General features: G+C 42.6%; 2 protein-coding genes across 3 annotated transcripts; one reads left to right on the top strand and one right to left on the bottom strand.

The window, feature by feature from the left end:
* Nucleotides 1–51: 51 nt before the first annotated feature.
* Nucleotides 52–7,992, top strand: nsun4 (NOP2/Sun RNA methyltransferase 4). The gene is made up of 8 exons (XM_080906614.1): nt 52–190; nt 1,400–1,619; nt 3,483–3,630; nt 3,718–3,872; nt 3,999–4,159; nt 4,277–4,401; nt 4,557–4,689; nt 4,826–7,992. Exons 1-8 carry the CDS (start codon nt 98–100, stop codon nt 4,967–4,969), a joined length of 1,179 nt encoding a protein of 392 aa, XP_080762740.1. The 5' UTR covers nt 52–97; the 3' UTR covers nt 4,970–7,992.
* A 2,614-nt stretch (nt 7,993–10,606) lies between these two features.
* Nucleotides 10,607–18,148, bottom strand: dmbx1a (diencephalon/mesencephalon homeobox 1a). Of its 2 annotated transcripts, none has more exons than XM_080862093.1 (5): nt 17,844–18,148; nt 14,528–14,697; nt 13,825–14,003; nt 12,851–13,247; nt 10,607–12,738 (listed from the first exon to the last, which is right to left on the bottom strand). In XM_080862093.1, exons 2-5 carry the CDS (start codon nt 14,679–14,681, stop codon nt 12,299–12,301), a joined length of 1,170 nt encoding a protein of 389 aa, XP_080718219.1. In that variant the 5' UTR covers nt 14,682–14,697; nt 17,844–18,148; the 3' UTR covers nt 10,607–12,298. The 2 variants fall into 2 exon arrangements, with proteins under 2 accessions (XP_080718219.1, XP_080718218.1); XM_080862092.1 differs by having other exon boundaries at nt 13,825–14,019; nt 14,529–14,697.
* Between the last annotated feature and the right edge of the window lie 1,391 nt (nt 18,149–19,539).

The following is a 19,539-nucleotide window of genomic DNA, read 5'->3' as shown; positions in this document are numbered from 1 at the left end:
TATAAGGCCCTACCCCATTCAAATATTCAATGCGTGCGGAACCATTGTTTAACTGTCAGCGCAAAGTCGGACGAAAAAAAAGCAGGGGCACGGCAAGATGGCGCTGCTCTGGGACACCAGCCTGCTGTTAAGAAAAGTTAAAGATTTAAGATGTTTGACACCCAGACGACACCGAGTGAAAGAGAAATGGGTACGTGCTCAACATTAATAATGCCAGACAGTATTTGCATTTAGATCTCGTGTGGCTGCTAAACACAGTGAAAAAGAGAAAAAATGGTAAACTCTGTAACATATTGTATTAGTTAAATCGTTTCGTCTGTTACTGTCTTGGAGCAACTGTAACCCACATCATTTCCTTAGGGATTAATGAAGTATTCTCACTCTGATTCTGATATAAGGTAAAGACAGAGGTTGTACAGGTCTAAATACCTTGAAAGTTAATATTTGCCTTGACCACATTTATTCTTCAGCACAGCAGGAACTCTCTTATTAGTGAGATTGAGATCCTAATCTTTATTCAAGCTTATTGTCATTTCTTTAAGTAATCTTCAGAAATAGTTATTCGGGCTTCTTGAAGGACATTCAGAGCTCATCTTTGGATGTTGGCTGCCTTTTGTTTTGTTATCTGTCAAGATGACCCCACACTGTTTCAGGAACGTCGAAATCCGGGCTCTGGGGAGGTCCAATCCATGACTGATAGTGTTTCACTTTGTGTTTTTGTATCCAGATTTACTTGTATTATCCTGTTGCCAGTCAGACACTTCCTAGATGTGTTGCAAAGTGGATTGACATTTGACCATACATTTCTGTGTTTATAGTTTCATCCATTTTGACGAGATCCCCAACACCCAACATGACTTTCAGATGCTGTTCATATTGTAGATAGTTTGGGGGTTTTAGCCCCTTTTTTTCTCGATTCGTCTGGTTTCTTTGGTCAAATCAGTCCAAAAATGATGTTTTTTGTCTATCAAACTGTTTTATCTTTGGCATTTTTTTACATTCATTTTACATTCAATTAAAGAAATTGGAAGAGATGATGTGTTTTGTGACAGCCTGGTAGTAACAAAGTGCCTAAAGATACAATTTAAAACTGGTTCTTTGTTAAGTTGTTAAGTTGTTTGTTAAGACACAACCCTGGTTCATCATCATTTGTTCTGAAATGATTCATAGGTCAGTGTTGTGTGGCTTTACAAAAAGAAAACTTGCCTCTGAAAATGGTCAGGTACATATATTTGTACACAGATGTACATTATAGGTCTACTCTAATTTTACACGTATTAAAGCCAGCTTTCCACTCTCCTGGGCATTTAAATTTTATATTGAAATTGGCACAAAGAGAGCATTGATAAAAATGAATTAACATTTATATTAAATGTCCTCCTCCTTTGCTCTCTGACAGGCTGCTACACGTCCCAAGCTCCCACCCACCAGATTGGCCGTGCATCACTTTGACGCCACCTATAGCACTCAGCTGGGGCAGCTGTGGCCCTCAGTGCGACTCGCCATGCTGTCAGAGAGAAAATATGGAGCCCTGCTCAATAATTTCTCCCATAACGCTGCTCTGACAGAGCTCAAAGCTCAGGGATGCGTAGATTTCATCAGTGAAAGAGAGAAAGACGGTAAGTGCGCTAGCCTCAGTCACAGTTATGGTTATTGCTTATTACTGATGCAGGAAATGCTGTGCTGTGGCAATCTCTGATGCTCTGAAGAGTTCAGAAAATTTTATGAAGCTAGCGCTGGAGTGTGAATGATTTGATTTAAATTCATTCAATAGACTATTTACTAAAACATTTCACTGGGAAAAGTCAATATCTTAGTAATTAACACTATTAAAAACTCACTTACAGTGGGGCAAAAAAGTATTTAGTCAGCCACCGATTGTGCAAGTTCCCCCACCTAAAATGATGACAGAGGTCAGTAATTTGCACCAGAGGTACACTTCAACTGTGAGAGACAGAATGTGAAAAAAAAATCCATGAATCCACATGGTAGGATTTGTAAAGAATTTATTCGTAAATCAGGGTGGAAAATAAGTATTTGGTCAATAACAAAAATACAACTCAATACTTTGTAACATAACCTTTGTTGGCAATAACAGAGGTCAAACGTTTACTATAGGTCTTTACCAGGTTTGCACACACAGTAGCTGGTATTTTGGCCCATTCCTCCATGCAGATCTTCTCGAGAGCAGTGATGTTTTGGGGCTGTCGCCGAGCAACACGGACTTTCAACTCCCGCCACAGATTTTCTATGGGGTTGAGGTCTGGAGACTGGCTAGGCCACTCCAGGACTTTCAAATGCTTCTTACGGAGCCACTCCTTTGTTGCCCGGGCGGTGTGTTTTGGATCATTGTCATGTTGGAAGACCCAGCCTCGTTTCATCTTCAAAGCTCTCACTGATGGAAGGAGGTTTTGGCTCAAAATCTCACGATACATGGCCCCATTCATTCTGTCCTTAACACGGATCAGTCGTCCTGTCCCCTTGGCAGAAAAACAGCCCCATAGCATGATGTTTCCACCCCCATGCTTCACAGTAGGTATGGTGTTCTTGGGATGCAACTCAGTATTCTTCTTCCTCCAAACACGACGAGTTGAGTTTATACCAAAAAGTTCTACTTTGGTTTCATCTGACCACATGACATTCTCCCAATCCTCTGCTGTATCATCCATGTGCTCTCTGGCAAACTTCAGACGGGCCTGGACATGCACTGGCTTCAGCAGCGGAACACGTCTGGCACTGCGGGATTTGATTCCCTGCCGTTGTAGTGTGTTACTGATGGTGACCTTTGTTACTTTGGTCCCAGCTCTCTGCAGGTCATTCACCAGGTCCCCCCGTGTGGTTCTGGGATCTTTGCTCACCGTTCTCATGATCATTTTGACCCCACGGGATGAGATCTTGCGTGGAGCCCCAGATCGAGGGAGATTATCAGTGGTCTTGTATGTCTTCCATTTTCTGATGATTGCTCCCACAGTTGATTTTTTCACACCAAGCTGCTTGCCTATTGTAGATTCACTCTTCCCAGTCTGGTGCAGGTCTACAATACTTTTCCTGGTGTCCTTCGAAAGCTCTTTGGTCTTGGCCATGGCGGAGTTTGGAGTCTGGCTGTTTGAGGCTGTGGACAGGTGTCTTTTATACAGATGATGAGTTCAAACAAGTGCCATTCATACAGGTAACGAGTGGGGGACAGAAAAGCTTCTTACAGAAGACGTTACAGGTCTGTGAGAGCCAGAGATTTTCCTTGTTTGAGGTGACCAAATACTTATTTTCCACCCTAATTTACGAATAAATTCTTTACAAATCCTACCATGTGAATTCATGGATTTTTTTTTTCACATTCTGTCTCTCACAGTTGAAGTGTACCTCTGGTGCAAATTACTGACCTCTGCCATCATTTTAAGTGGGGGAACTTGCACAATCGGTGGCTGACTAAATACTTTTTTTCCCCACTGTATATCATCTATTGACTGGCATGTAATTTGCAGTTCCTTCTTGCTTGGAGGAAAAATCAGAGGAACCTAGTGATGTTTCCATGAAGAGCTCTGACGCTGATGGCGAGCAGCTATCTCTAAGCCCAAACATCAAGTGTTTAGTGTTTCCGAGAGGCGACGTGACACGATTCAAGCCTGCAAGGTGAGCAATATTTCCTATCCTGCTACTAACAACAGCATCTTCTAGCAGCGTGCAGTCTGATCCTCAGTTCTCTTTTCTCCTCTTCAGGCCAGACAAGAACGGCCTGTTGGGTTACTACCTGATGGACGCAGCATCTCTGCTGCCCTGTCTTGCACTGGATGTTCAAGAAGGTCACAGCGTGCTTGACCTCTGTGCTGCTCCAGGAGGCAAGACCCTGGCTTTGCTTCAGACCCAGGCCATCAGTAAGTCAAAGTACTTTTACCCTTTTTCAGTTTGTTTTTTGAATCGCCGGGCCAAAAGTCTTTATCACCTATGCTCTATTTGCTGTTCTGCTGTTAACCGTCCACCTGTTTGTGTTTACGTCAAAGGGTTTTTGTGCATAAATGACAGCTCAGTGTCTCGAACACTACGACTGAGGAAGGTCCTCCACAGCTATGTTCCTAAGCATTTTTTGACAAATGAGAACCTGCGCATCACCTCTTTCGATGGCACCAAATGGGGGGAAATTGAAAGCAACACTTTTGACAGAGTAAGCCAGTGCCACATTGTCACAGTCATCCTTTTCACGTTTTGCTCTTTGTCGTTATGTTTTTATTCAAAAACTTTGTTTTGTTCAGCCTTTCCTTTTTTTTCCCTCTAAATTCAGGTCCTTGTTGACGTTCCCTGCACCACAGACAGACATTCACTCATGGAGGACGACAACAACATATTCAGTAAGAATCGGACTGGGGAGAGACGCAGGCTCCCGCAGCTACAGCTGGAGCTGCTGCTGTAAGTTTGGAGGAAATGTGAACAAAATGGGCTTTGAGGCTGTTAAAGTTTGCATGGTTTCATATAAATATGCGCACAATTAAGCAAAATAACAGCTGGTAGTGAGAACTTTTATTTAGATGTTATGTAAATCGAACCCTCTGTGTTTCCTGCAGAGCGGGAATCCAGGCTGCTTGTCCTGGTGGGGAGATCCTCTACTCCACCTGCACGCTCTCACAGAACCAGAACCTCAGTGTGGTTGAACAGGCTATCTACCAAGCTCGAGAGAAAGATGGCATCCATCTACAGGTTAGTGAGAGACTTTTTTTGTATCAATAAGAAACACGTCAAAGTTGTGGGAGATATAAAACGCACAGAAACTGAAATCAGACCTCGAATAACTGCCCATTTTTCTTTTATTTCCTCATATCTCGATCACATTCAGGTTGTGGATCTGAGGCCCCTGATGCGCATGTTCGGGAACACCTTTCACTTCGCTCCGGACCTCCACCTGGGCGAGATGGTCATCCCGCACCTAGCAGCTAACTTTGGACCTATTTACATGTGCAAGCTAAAGAGGCTGACGTAGGATGTGGACTCTTGCACAAGTTCGCCTGAGACTTTCAAATACTGAGCAACTCTGCTGCCAGATTTGGAGTCAGCTGGATTTGCAAACTGCTTCTGGTGGACCCGGGCTTTCATCATAACTGTTTTCCGGAGCTTTTTGAAGCCTTCTAAGCCAACCATGACTCTCAGAGACGTTTCTCCTTTTTCCTCTGTTTTCTCAGTCCTATATGATTACTAAGCCTTAACACTGGGTCACCTTTGCAGGCTACACAGCACATGTAAATAATATCAGTTTTAGATTGTGCAGGTAAAGCATGAGACAAACAGGAAAGAGATTTTTCCTCAGTGCAGAATTGGATCAGTCAATTCACCAGACACGAGGACAGGTGACTCTGAGCGCACAATATCCCATCCAAATCCTAACACTTTTTTTTTTTTGCAGCTTTCTAGTAGGGTCCTTATGCTTTAAAACTAGCTGCACGAGCTGATGAATGACCTCTTTTTAGTTTCAAAGGGATGTGAGGAGTACTTCCTAAAGTCTGGCCTGCACTGACACCCGTCCCTTCAGTGTCCTCATCATTCATGCTGGTCATCATGATTGATGCACTAAACTGCTGTTAAACGAATAATTAAACTGAACTTATTGACGATGTGGATGTTTAGGTTTTTATCAGTAAACCATTCAAATTAATGTAAGTTAAATTTACATTATCACTAGAAATCACCCGAGGGCACACTGTGCACCAGAGTGTTCTTTGCACAGATCTTTTCTACTGTGACATATTAAAGAGATGTGACACACAACCAGGATATGCATATGGCCGTGTGAGAAGAAGTCAAATAGTCATTCAATAAGTTGTTAGTCAGCACTTTACGTTCTTATCACATTTTGAGTGTGATTAAATGTTAATATTTAAGTGGTGCTCGTAAGTTACAGGCGATAGCTACAAGAAAACAATGGACAGAGGATTAAGATTACAATTAGGAAGGATGTGTCATTTTCTTTAAAGGTCTCCTCCACTCATATATAGCTATTTATGAGTTGCTGTTTAATTTTTGCCCTCTAGGTGTCAACAGTAGATCAAGATTACAAGTGTCCTGTATCTTCCTTGTCCACTAGAGGACACTGAGCGTTTATATGTGGAAATGCTACTGTAATTCCACTATGTGTGTTTGTCTTGCTGTACTTTGTCAGCTGCACAGGGATGATGTTTGTGGTTTGGGGAAAAAAAACACAAATTTCCATCAGAATTACCTGCTCTCTTTAGCTCGGCAATGAAAATGGGCTTGTCTTGTTCTTTGCTTATTCATCAGGTTTGATGGCTTTGCCTAATAATGCGATATATGGCTGTGTGAGAGGAGGGCGTAATGAAAAGGCAGGTAATGACTTCTTTGACCATTTGGCTTCTCACATCTGAATCTGCGCAGCTTTCATTACTATAGCTGGATTGAGTCCGTTTTTGCATCGGCATCACTCAGAGGTGAAATGGTTCCTCTTATCACAGCCTAATGTGAGCGCAGAGGTGCCTCTTTTTCTTTTTTTTCCATCACACCGCCGATGACCCTTTATGTTGTCCTGGCCCAGGCAATGTAGCATGAAAAAAGGTGTGTGTCTCTGTGTGTGCGTGTTTCTTAACGAGTCCACCATCCACATCCCACTGTCATTAAGCTGCTCCGGAGCTGACTCCCATCCCCGTGCCGGGATGGACGTCAGCCATGCGGCTCCCAGATGAACATTAAAGAGGCAGCAGAGAGCTAAAATGGGACGACTCGCCCCGTTTTGCCCCTCCGCTTTTTTTTATTCCACAGATGAGTGCAGATAATTTTCTGTGCGATTGTGAGTGATTACTGTATTACTGCGGTAAAAGGGGGATGTATCGGGGAATGCAGGGGGAATTAATGACACATAAAAACTATTTTTGTATTGACTGCGTTCGTCCCCAGGGCCTCGAATGCCTCCTCGCATATCTTGTGATTACCTAAACGTATTGTAAATATGTGTTTCCTATGGGCTCCTACATAAATTTACATGTTTTAACACTCAGGAGACGGCAGACTGTTAGAGATGAGTTACTCTCTATTCTGCCTGTCTATAGACTCGACTGGCTGCCTGCTTTATTATTGAATTAGCCAATGAAGCGCTGTGCGTTTGTGTCCCTATGTGTAAGCCTGTGTTAGGGAGACATGCTGTGTATTAGAAAGATGAATATTATGGATTTAACTACACACCCACATGCTTCCGCTGTGTTTTCTAGTACAATTTTTGTTAATAAACCTGCAAAAACACTAATGGTTTGATGTTTTCACCTTGTGCCTCACGAGCTCGAAATGAATGTTAAAACTGAGCATCTACAGCAGGTTGTTTTAATAGTTAAATCGGTGTTTGTGCCGTCAGTGGTTCAAAGTAAACTTTAAGGTGTCTGTTTGGTAAAGACACACATGGAGGAATGTTGCAGGTTTTAGTAGTTAAGCTGCTCTTCCTGCTGTGGAGATTCCAGCCCAGAGGTGAAGTTCAGACTCGTGTCCCAGCTAGCAGCGGGGCAGAAGATCTCAGCAGTGGGGGTCTTTGTTGCAGATACATTAATGTAGACTTGAGCCCAGCAGGATGTGCTCTCTGCTGTTCTCAACCACAGAGTGCACAGAAATGCTATAGAGTGTGTGTGTGTGTGTGTGTGCGTTTTTCCTTCTTCATTTTCAGAGTGCAGCTGTTCGTCTCTTTACTGTTCAGCTCCACAGCTCGCTCATATTTACAGGCATCCAGTCGTCTATTTACATTTTATCAAAAGATCATTTGCACGTTGTGTTTTTTTGATGCTTGTGTGGAAATGTTAGAAACTTGAGAGAGGTGGAGACGGACTGAGAGCAGTTGACCTGCCTTTTTCTTTAATTTTCAGACTTTTCCACTTTGAATAATTTATAATTACTCAACGGTTACACTGGAACAGTAGATCTACAGCCACAGCAGTGAAGCAAACCTCACCAATAGACACAAGGTTTTATACACACTGAATGTACTTGTTTTATTTGTTTTCAATGTGGTAAATAAAGATACTTTTTAAAATAAATAATAAAAAGAATTTGTGGTGGATTTTCTACACACGTACAGGGGTCTGTTTTCAGTGACTATAACTACTGTGTTACCTGTTGAGTTTATCATGCAAAGGTTTTATCCATATCACAAGCCACTAATCTGTGACTTAAATATTTCACATGGACCTTACAGTTTGATCCAACAGGCCCATACCAACACCGTACCATTTAACGGTTTTCATAAAATGAGGTTCATATACTAGACGTGTTTTCACTGTGTAATCTAAGCATCCGTCGACAGACTCGATGCTCCGTGAAGTGGCTGGGAGAGCTCCCGTTTGGTTTAGTGACGCCCACATTGGAAATGCACCCCAAGGTTTAGACTGCAGCCATATTAAGAAGAGAGAGAATTGGGGTTTTCTTCTCTTTAAGAAGATTACCCAGGAAGGGGCGAGATGGCAGTCAGAGTGTTTAAGAGAAAAAGGGCAAGAAGAAAATGGAAGATGAAGTGGAACTAAAGGAGGGTGGCCCTGGATACACAGTTTAGCCACCTGTTGTCGGCCTCTTGATATCACTCTCTTCTTTGTTTCTCTGTCCACGTAACCCATTTCCCTCTGTTTATGTCTGTGAAAGGTGTTAGGGAAAGTGGCAACGATTGTTTCCACTTTTCGGCAGAAAATGTGAGTTAAATGACGAAGCCTTTTTTTTTTCCTGGGCAGCTGTGAGTCTGATTGTACTTGTGCTTCCCTCTCCCTTAAGTTCGTGCTGGTGGTTTCCAGGAGAGCTTTGATGTGTATCTGGGCAATGCACTATTAGAGGGATTTCCCCGGGTCTGACAGCTCAGAGAATATGCTGCGAAATGGCAATGCCACTGGGCTAAAAGAATGCTGGAAACAGGATTAGGATCATATTCTGGCAGACCCTGTCACCTACTCAATGGGCCGAGATTTCCAACACTGGCAGTTTTCATTCTCGCCATGGTTTAAACCTTTGAGAGAACCATGGAGAGGAGGGAGAAAAAGCACTGATTGAATGGTACACTGTGATTTTTGTGTGGGGGTCTTGCTCCGAGGGGCTGTGTGTGTGTGTGTGTGTGTGTGTGTGTGTGTGTGTGTGTGTGTGTGTGTGTGTGTGTGTGTGTGTGTGTGTGTGTGTGAGAAGCAGAAGCATATTTTCATGCTTTTTACAAACTAAAAGTTTGCAAGACTGGATGGATTTTTTTACAGATACACACACAGGACACACATCGCCATCACTTGCTTTAAGGAAAGTAAATGAGCATCTCTAACTGCCTACAAATAAGTGGCTATGGCCTCAGTGAAGCCCTGAGTGTTAGAGATGGAAGCGCCTGATCCAGCATCAAGGGCTCAACACACTTGACCCTGAAGCAGTACAATCAAGCAATCCCTGTTCAGCCCCCAGGGTGTGTGTGTGTTGGGGGAGGAATGGGTGTTAAGGGGGGGGGGGGAGTGAACATTTGGAACAAGACTATTGTTATGTTCTCTGGTCCAAAGCCCCATGGGAGGAAATCCTGCCATGTACCTGGACAGATTCCTCCTCTGGATAACAAGGACATTCACTTTGGATGCAGACATATCAGTCACACATCAGCGTGCCCTTGGCCGAGGACACGCGCGTGTATGTGGTGTAATAAAACACAACAAGGTTTAGGGTGAGGTGTTACACCCACATTAACGCTGCTAATCTGGTGAGATCATTATCCCCGTCTGTCCAAATTTTGGGAAGCGGTCGTTCATAACTGCAGCCGAGGTGCATTAGTTATTTACACACACGTATACACACACACACTGAGAGGGACATATGTATATTCAAGGCTAATTCATTTAAGAGCAGAACAATGTCACATACAATACATGTAAAGTTTACTGTGAGAGGAGCAAGGGCGTGCTTTAGAGGATGTGGCAGAGATGCCCAGTTGCCCTGAGTGTGTGTGTGTGTGTGTGTGTGTGTGTGTGTGTGTGTGTGTGTGTGTGTGTGTGTGTGTGTGTGTGTGTGTGTGTGTGTGAGAGAGAGAGTACGGTTGGGTGGGGGTCTGCATTTTGACAAACCATGCTGTTAAAGATATAATAGCAGCATAATCACCGCCCCAGGCTGTCATTCTTCAGGATAATGGCCTGCTTATTCATTGGGGATGCCGTATGTCCCCACGCTGCTTTTTTTTTTTTTATTTCCCAGATATTTCAGATTACGTGTTTCTTTCGTTGCTCCTGTACCCTTTGTCTTGTTACAAATTCTCATGTATTTGTGTTTGTATTTTTAGTGTTCTTTAAATTTGACCTTCCCTCCGCTCTTTCATCGTCCCCGTGCCTTTTCTTTGCTTTGCTCGTTCTCTCTTCTCATCATCCATGTCTTCAGACTAAACTGATATATTAAATATGTACTTGCTTATATTAATTGCAGGACTTTGAGGTCCTTCACTCAGTCAGTTGGTTTTATGTTTTGCTTACCTGAAAAATGGTGTAACAATATTACAAATATAAAGCTTGATCATATGCTCATCATATCTTTAACTTCATGCTGTTTAATGACTTTTTTTCAAGGTTTGTCCGTGAACACCCGTCCCGTCTAAATCTTCAGCAAAAATCAAGAAGTCTTCATTGTAAAGATCTTCAGGCAATGTTTTTATTTGAAGTTATTTTACAACAACACAAGTTCAAGTCTACATTATTGAGAGGAGCAAAGAAAACAACACTGCTGATGGTCCGGTCGCTCTCCTCCACCTTTACATATCTATTTAGCACCGGACCAAGTAGTTTGACAGAAACAGTCGGGGAACAGCATTAGAAACAACAACAGAACTCAAATAGAGTTGAGACAGCAGAACACAGAGGACTCAGGTCAATTATTCACTGAGATGTCTTCTCCTTCTTTTGCTTTTACACCTGGATTGATTGAAAAACACGGAGGGTGGTAGTTCTCCAGAAAATTTAAATGTGCTCAGGTTCTTCTTTTAAATTAATTCTCGAAGAAGGAAAAAAAACTTAAAATTTTAAATATCAGTTCAATCCAGGAGTGTTAAAATGACAACCAAGACAGGAGGGGGTGGACAGGGCTGTCGGTGAGCTCAGTAAATACAATCTTACAATCTGACAAGGAATTTTATCTGAGACAGAGTCCATTATTATTAATTATACAACATAATAGGAACTTTACAATTACTTTACCAGTAAACATTAATAGATAGACTTTTTTTGTATTTTACATATTAAAATAATGTGCTTTTTTTTTTATTTGAAGACATTATCTTCCAAAACACATTAACGGAAAACATCAGAGACGTGTGTGATTCTCATCAAGTGCTGACGGTGTGGCTTTCAATGAAAAGCTGCAGAGAGACTATTAAGGCGGGAATAATACAAGTCAAGACGATCTTTAACCGAGTCCTAATATGTTTACCATCGTTCTGTATTCACAGAAGATGAACAAGTCACTGCAAAGTCGTGCGTCTGCCTCAGTCAACAGTTTTGGCATACGGACTCTTTGAATCTAAAAATGCTGCATTAAGTGTTACGCGTGTTTGTAATTGCGCTCGCCCCAGCTCCCTCAGCCCAGGGCAAAATGTAATTAAAACCTCTGAGAATTTAGTCACTGAAATCATTTGCTCATTATCAAGCCAGCCTCTGTACAAAGTGGCATATTAGTGGCTATTAAACTAGTGAATTAGTCACTTATAATTATGGTGTTGAGGACAACATGACTCGGGTTTATTTTTATTTATGTGCTGTTGTGTTTTACGTGGTATGTACATAACCACACGGCTTCACTGAAATGTCTCTTTGCTGCACGAGTGATTCCTTCCAAAGTGCCTCATTTATTCACATTGTTCTTGTAAACATTATTTGCATTGTTATTTTTCTTGTTTTGCTTTGTTTAAGTGAGCGCGTCCAGCCGTTCACACCATTTTTCATGATTCTTTTTCATTTATTTAGGAAGGTCCAGCATTGCATGACTGTTGGAAGTATTTTCATTTTATGGAGTGTTGCATCTTACAGCAGTGCTGTCCATTATCTTGGGGGTTTTCTCTTTTCCAACGATACGCTGAGTTGCAACAGAAGCTATGAGAAGTCGAGCAGGTGGTCGACATGTGGTGCGTTTTGAAGAGATGTTAAATGGAGATCTGTAGGTCCAAAGCATTTTGGCGTGTTTTATTTACGAACATCTCTGTATGTTCTGTGCCCATCTGCTGGAGGAGTCCTTGTATGCTTCCTAAAGAGCTATCACAGCCACACGGACACGCAGTAGGGTATGGTAATGTGCAGGCTCTGGCCTAGTTTACGCCATCTTTCACCCCTTCTGATTCTCAGTTAGACATTGTGTCCAGTCCCAGCGAGGCGGCGTGCTGCTTGGCCCTCAGACGCAGGTTCTCAATGCTGGTGGTCTTGCTGTTGTGGCTGGTGAGGCCGCCTGCAGTTGATGCCTGCAGCAGCGGGCTGTTCCACACCTGCTGTGCGTGATGGGACAGGGACTGATAGTAGGACTGGCAGGGCAGAGAGCCCAGTGGCGCAGGGGGCATGTTAACATTCATTCCCAGGTAGGGAAGTGAAGACGGGGCAGCGAGGTCAAAAGCGGGGTAGTGCACCAGGTTGTTGGTGGCGGCCATGTGCTGGCGGAACTGCTCCTGCAGACGAAACAGACTGAGGGGGGACGAAGAGTAAGAGTGGCTCTGAGAGAGAGGACCGGTGCTGGCCAGGCTGCTGCTGGAGGACGAAGGTGTCACTGACGGAGAGACCAGGGGGGAATCTGTACAGGGACAAGGAGGGTTAAGAAAGTTTTATATATATGCTTTAGTAGTCAGCTGATTTAATGCATTAAGTTTGCCATGGATAAAAGGACTTGTACTTAGTATTCTTACCTGGTTTAGGGCTGAGTCTTTTACAAGCTGGAGAGTCGTCCCCAGGTGTCACCGCCCTTTCACACTTCATTTCCTCTTTCTGGGATTTGCTCTCGTCCTCCTTATCGGTGGCATTATCCTCTGTTGCCGACTCGCTGCCTGAATGTTCTGCTGACGTGACGTTCAGCTCCATGTCCAGCGGAACAGGACGAACCACAGGACCCTCTGTCTCCGGGGAGGAGGAGGAGGAGGAGGATGAAGGTGGAAGCTGGGTATCAGAAAGGATAGTGGTGGAGGGAGGCATGTCCTCCTTCTCGCTTCCTCCTTCCCCGGACACCTCCTTCTGCTTCTGAAGCTGCTCCTTCTGGAGGCTGCGCTGCTTCTTACGAAACTTTGCTCTGCGGTTTTTGAACCAAACCTGGAGGATAAAGATTATTATAGACCGTTAATAGGAAACTGGGGTAGAGACTTTAGTGCATTGCGATAAGTGATCCTCTATGTTCCAGAAGTTTTTTGTTTTTATTAATTTGTTGTGTTCTTAATTTTGATCTTGTTGGGGGGTGGGGGGGGGTTTAAATCAAAAAATAAAATATAATATGCTCAAGTGCCCACGCTTTAAATTCACAATCAAGCTTCAAAAATGTTATACTTATTAGCTGGCAGTTTTTTTACAACTTTTTTTAGGTTGTTTTTTTTAGGTTGTTCAGATGAACAATCTTTTGTGGATGATAATGCAAAACTTCACAATCTACAAAAGCCATAGCACTGCTTATAAATATCGTTTAGATACTGTTTTTATCACTGCTAATCACGTTTTTATTGAAGTGTTTCAAGCTGTGTTTTTGTGAAATGAAGACAGAAGTTTTGTTTGTTTTACTTAAAACTGTCTCCCATCTTTTATAAAATCTCTATCTCTAACGTCATAAACCCAACACTAATATAAAATAATATATTTTTATATTATATTTTTATTCTTCTTCTTCGGACGTGCCTACCTGCACGCGGGCCTCGGGCAAATTGGTGCACATGGCAAGTCGCTCCCTCATCACCACATCCGGGTAATGGGTCTTCTGGAAAGTCTTCTCCAGCGCTTCCAGCTGCTGCGCAGTGAAGGCCGTGCGGCTCCGGCGCTGTTTGCGGTGCTGAGAGCCGTAGCGAGCCTCCAGGATGATGTCTTGAAATGTGCAGCCGTTGGAAGAGAAAACACACGGCAAGTTTTATTTCACTGAACAGGGTGGGTTTGTGTGGCACTTTCATACTTGGGGCAGCTTATTTGTTAATTTAATTAATTTACTTATTGCTTAAAAAAAAGCTTGAGGGCTTAGACACGTTTTAATATTATCCACTCTCTTCTTTTGCTTTTCCAAAAAGGAAAAAAAGATTTTTGTGATGGCTAATTGTAAAAAATAATAATAAAAAAAAGTCTAATACGTCACTAAATGTCTTTGTGGCCTACCACAGCACATATTTCACTTGTTTATTTAGTCTGATCCCAGCTATATCCCTTCACGGTGTAAGATGATTAATCGTGAAAGCGAATATTAACACCTAATTAAAAATATTCTAGAACAATCACAGACGCGAATTTTGGCTCTATGTATACTTTTTTTTCTTTTTACAAAAAACAAACAAACAAATTCAAGCTCGTTTCTATAAACACTGTCTCCTGCTTGTGTGTGTGAGCGTGCATTCAATTACCAGCTAGTCTCTCAGCCAACGTAAGCGCGTGCACGGACGGCCGGTAGTCGGGCGCGTGCTGCGCCTGTTGTGCGGCCTGCTGGTGCAGGTTGTACATGGCGCTGAGGGAGTTCATGGCGTGCAGAGAGTAGCCGTTCACCCCGTAGTGCTGCATGGTGAGAGGTCGCTACCTGCGGAAGGGAAGAGAAGGATGGGCATCTGGCGTTAGGGGAGGGCGCGTGACTGCTGATTGGCAGGCAACATTGTTGAACACGTGATCTAAAACCTTTTTTTTATTAGAAGAACAAATGGTTTGGAGACATCCAGTTCAGATGAACTGTGACACACACACACAGCGTATTTATTAGTAAGTGACAGTAGGCCCACGCACTCAGGGGCCAATAGATTTTAATGTTTTCAGTCAGACTAAAGTGTTATCCATTAACATCCAATTACCGCTCTATTCAATCCATTAATTATACAAAAGACTTTTAATTGGGGTAATTATCACTCTTCGCCATAATGAACCGTGACGGATGCCTTATTCATGAATTTATTCCCGGCGTTTGTGTGTTCAAGAGAACCTAAATCCCCACTGAAAACGTTGCTTTGACAGATCAACGCGCTCATGAAATGTGTTAGGACATGATACAAGCTGATTGTTAAGAGTGTCGGTGGTAAAAGGTGCAGCCAGATAGCAGGATTATAATTAGTAGTAGTAGTATTAAGTCATGAATAATCCGGTCAAGTGATGTTAATTTTCAAGGCTATATTTTTCTTTTTTGTCCCCATATTTAACAGCAAAGGTAGTCATTTGCTGGTAGTCTTCTGCTATTAATAATAAGTCTTACAGGCCTGAACACTTGCAGCTTTAAAGGCAGGAAACTCATCGAAGGGAAATCGTCCACCAGGCAGCAATTTCCAAAAACTCTATTTTGTAGTTCTCCTTCACGACCGAGATTTTCATAGATGAGACCGCTTGAGGACACGATTAGATATGTATTAGCACCAAGGAGGCTGACAGAAGGGGCTATCTCCGAGGCCCAAACAGTTATTATAACTATAACAGAGGGACCACAGGGAGAAGATATAAATCTTCCTGCTGGATGACAGCTTTGTAAGTGGCTGTAAATTCTTGCGCTTAAACGGAGAACTCAAATAATATCATCAATTAAAACTTTAAGGGCGTGATTTAATTTCTTAACTGCTTTGTTTAACTAGATGAATTTGACTTCTTCGTGTAACAAATCAGAATATGCAGTAACACTAAGGGGCCAGTAACTCAGTACATGTTAGTGTGAAGAGTTTAAATTGTTCAATGCTGTGATGGATAACAGTAATGTATGACTTTGTTGTTAATTTGATTGCGACTATGATAAACATGTGATTCATTTCAGTTAGGTAACTTCTGTGTCTCCTCATTATTATTATTATTGATAATAACATGTAAACCATTTAGGATGTTGAGCCAGTTTTAGCACACACGGGTTGCCGTCGTTGTAAAAGGCGTTTCTTTCTGTTCCTCTCTTTTTAGTGCCGTGTGCGTGCGTGCGTGCTCTGGCGTGTGCGCGCGACGCCCGCAGTGCCCGTTCCCAGCCTATTAAGTGGCTCCGGCGGCTGATGAATGTGATCAGAGGGCAGTGGGGAATAGTTTAATTCGCGGGGACAGAAGGTGCTTCGCTAAACATTTACTTTACTCCCCCAAGTATTTGAGTTGAATGGGTACCCCCTCCCTCCCCTTCACACACACACACACACACCTCCCCTTCCCTTCTCTGGCGGCCTCTTATCCCATCGCCCCGGGGCAACGTTTTGGCTGAGATGTATGGCTGCTCCGCGGGTAAAAATATGCATGTTGATCCCCATTTGGCTCCCCGTCTAATGGAAGTGCAAATAGGTTTCGACTGCGAGGCCCTCCATTTATCATCACCGCTGACATGGACGGACGTACAGTGGGACCCAGCGCTTAGCTCTGCGGCGGAGCTCCCTCGTGTGCGCGTGCGTGCGAGCGCGTTCAGGCAGACTTCGGTTCTCCTCAGCTACCTTTTTCTGCATTACATCTTCTGAAATTAAATTAAATTAAGCCTCTAGTCGCAAAAGATTTAAGAAAATAAATAAATAAATAAAAAAAGAATCACCATCCAGCGGAGTGAGAGCAGAAAGCGTGAGCTCGTCTGCATGCTTTTCCCGTGTTTAGTGGGCAGGTAATCTGTCATTGGTTTTAATCCACCAAAGCTGCAAATAAGCGTAGCGTGAGCTCGTCTGCATGCTTTTCCCGTGTTTAGTGGGCAGGTAAACTTTTACTTTATACCCGACTTCCCGTTGTTTCCAGCTTTAAAATACTAGTTGTAGCCTGTATCTCCTGTCCCTATCAGATTCTGCACAATAGCCCGTCGCTGTGAGCCGTGTCCGCGGTGTTATTGTCATTCATAAGTCTCTCGTTGCTCCAGGCGCTGGGCCCTCCTGGCTGCCCTGCTCAGTGCTTCAATAATGAAACCGTCATTATGTAAATTGGCATGTACAGTGCAACTCTTTGATCCGACTAAATTAGGAAAAATGTTATTTGCTAACAGCCCTCCGGGGACTGAGTCGACCTGACAATCTGCTCTTTGCTGTGTCACTAGTGTAAAACTGTCAGAGGGCGAGGAACATCTGTAATTTTTCCCGGAGCTGCTGTTATGAATGATATTTGTTACGTTCAGACCAGATTTAAATTTAGGTGTTTCACTGTCTATATATATTTAATTGTCAGCATTTAATTAACATTTTAAGCCATTTTAATCACACTGAAATGAAACTTTTGTTATTTTGTTTTTTTAAGAAACTGTTTTTGAAAAATTACAGTGGAGTTCATAAAAGTAAAAGAAGACAATAAGTGAGACGCTGTCAAAAAATCAGGAGGCCTTTAATTTTGAGGTTATATTAATTTTGCGCACAAATAAATATGTACGCATATTTTTTTCTACGTTATCCTGTTAATTGTTTTCTTATGTGAATAGTATGGGGTGTATTTTCGTTCGCATTCAGACGATTACAAAAAATAAATAACTAAAACAAAATTTAAAAAAATCACCCAAAGCTCTGCTTTCATTTTCATCAAGTGCAAAAATAAACATGCAATTTGCAAATAGCTAATAGCACAACAGCATCTAATAACCTGCAGTTCGTTTCATACAAACTTTACAAACATTATAAACTTCATATGACTCGCTGCTGCTCTGTAGGAGTCTGCCGTTTTTCTTCATATATATACACACAGCTAAACAGACAGACACGACTAGATAAATAAGAGAAAGTTAAAGACTTTTTTCTGTTTTAAGGTTTGTTTGTTTTTTACCTCCTGCGCCGGTAGTTTTCTTCGTTGTCACCTCCTCCACAAACAGAAAGAACCCAAGCTCCTTCGTTTCCTCTTCCTCTTCTTTTCGGATCTTTTAGCGGCTCTGTCGGGTGTGTTTTTGCCCTCTTTACCGTCCTTTTTGTCCGCCAGTGAGATGACAAGTCAGCTCAATGGAAAAAGTCCTCTCCGAGTGCTGCTTCGCTCAAAGCCCGTCCGCTCGCGCTCCTCTTGCTCTCTATCTCTCTCTCTCTCTCTCTCTGCGTCTCGCGCACAAGTGGGAAGCCGCCATCTGCTGGAGCGCGAGATCCCCGAGCTGGGATTTTAAGTAGAGCCTCGCTGGGGTCGTACGAGCTTTCTATTGGCTCTCGGTGCTGCCAGTTAAGGGAGCGACACAGCTGAGGGTCTAGTGGCGTGTCGGTGCACTGACGTCTGGAGTTATTTTTCAAATATGATCAATTTAAGCACATTACGCCCGCTGAAATCCACCCGTGACCGTGGACACATTTTTTCCCTTCTTATTCTGGAGTTGATAAACAAACCTGAAACGTGACAAGTGAAGGTTTATATTGGATACTTTACGGGAATGTAGGCTATGTTGTTTTACTATCGTGATGGAGTGGTATGAATTACATTACTATGCGAATATATGAGGTGTAATTTAACACAGTAATTATTTTTTATTTTTTATTTTTATTTTATTAAGCTTAAACCTTGAATCGGTGAGTAAAGCTATTCTCCCACGATAAGGCATACAGAAAACACAACTATGGAGAAAAAAAGAAATATATTTAGTTTTTTTTTTTTTCCTCAAATCTGTCTTCAGACAGATTGTCTGCACTTCGTTCACGAATCCGATTGTCTTTCGTTAGTTTTAGAGAGCACAAGCATCCGACCCATAGTTTGTTTGCTTTTCGGCTTTTTCTCCATGCCGTGGAGGAGAGAGAGACTTTAGAGAGATGGCTAATAGATGCCAGAGTGCTGCCTTTAGCCTCTCTCCCGGCCTGGAAGGATTTGGGATGGGATAGGAAAGACAAGACGCCATCTCAGCCTCCAAAAACCCCTGTCTTAAAATGACTGCGGGTAAGAGGATTAGGGCAATAATGCCCTTCTCTTCTTGAAGGGTTTTCAGAGAAGATTTCTTCTCCCGGAGCAAAACCGTTTAGGTAGCGAATTAAGGGCAGCGCAAAGTATCCTTTTAATGTAAAGCTTGCATATTTTGTTGGGAGATTCTTTGGGAAAGTGCTTGGCCTATAACGCTTTTATTTCTTCCTTTTTTTAAAAAAAAATCTCTGACCATGTTTTTCACTCTAACAAATCTGAACGGTAGACAAAAGATTTCACGGAATAAAGAATATTAATGTTAACGCGTGCTGGCACGTAGAAAACACATCTGCCTCTGAGCGCGTCACTCACAGGAGCAACCAGCGGTGTGCGCGCCTGTATCAGAAAAAGTTTGCGTGGGTCATCTGAAAGTTAAACGTGTGTGTGTGTGTGTGTGTGTGTGTGTGTGTGTGTGTGTGTGTGTGTGTGTGTGTGTGTGTGTGTGAGAGAGAGAGAGAGAGAGAGAGAGAGAGAGAGAGAGAGGGTAAAGGTGAGGGTCCACACGTATTTTTTTTTATTTATTTGAAAGCAAAAATGGCGTTAGATGTGTATAAACAAAGCCTAACAATAAAGAAATAGTGGTATGTTTCAGAAG

Source organism: Rhamphochromis sp. 'chilingali' (assembly GCF_963969265.1).
Source record: "Rhamphochromis sp. 'chilingali' genome assembly, chromosome: 16".
NCBI classification, from domain to species: domain Eukaryota; kingdom Metazoa; phylum Chordata; class Actinopteri; order Cichliformes; family Cichlidae; genus Rhamphochromis; species Rhamphochromis sp. 'chilingali'.
The sequence above is the reverse complement of the archived record's forward strand: the minus strand, read 5'-3'. Positions and strand labels throughout refer to the sequence as shown.

What these genes read in the sequence shown, in the direction of transcription:
- nsun4 (XM_080906614.1), top strand. Translation starts at nt 98, where the DNA reads ATGGCGCTGCTCTGGGACACCAGCCTGCTGTTAAGAAAAGTTAAAGAT. An exon ending in AAAGCAACACTTTTGACAGA is followed by an intron (nt 4,160 to 4,276) that starts GTAAGCCAGTGC and finishes CTCTAAATTCAG; the next exon opens with GTCCTTGTTGACGTTCCCTG. An exon ending in AAGATGGCATCCATCTACAG is followed by an intron (nt 4,690 to 4,825) that starts GTTAGTGAGAGA and finishes GATCACATTCAG; the next exon opens with GTTGTGGATCTGAGGCCCCT.
- dmbx1a (XM_080862092.1), bottom strand. Translation starts at nt 14,681, where the DNA reads ATGCAGCACTACGGGGTGAACGGCTACTCTCTGCACGCCATGAACTCC. An exon ending in CGTTGGCTGAGAGACTAGCT is followed by an intron (nt 14,020 to 14,528) that starts GGTAATTGAATG and finishes TTCTCTTCCAAC; the next exon opens with GGCTGCACATTTCAAGACAT. An exon ending in AAGACTCAGCCCTAAACCAG is followed by an intron (nt 12,739 to 12,850) that starts GTAAGAATACTA and finishes GTCCCTGTACAG; the next exon opens with ATTCCCCCCTGGTCTCTCCG.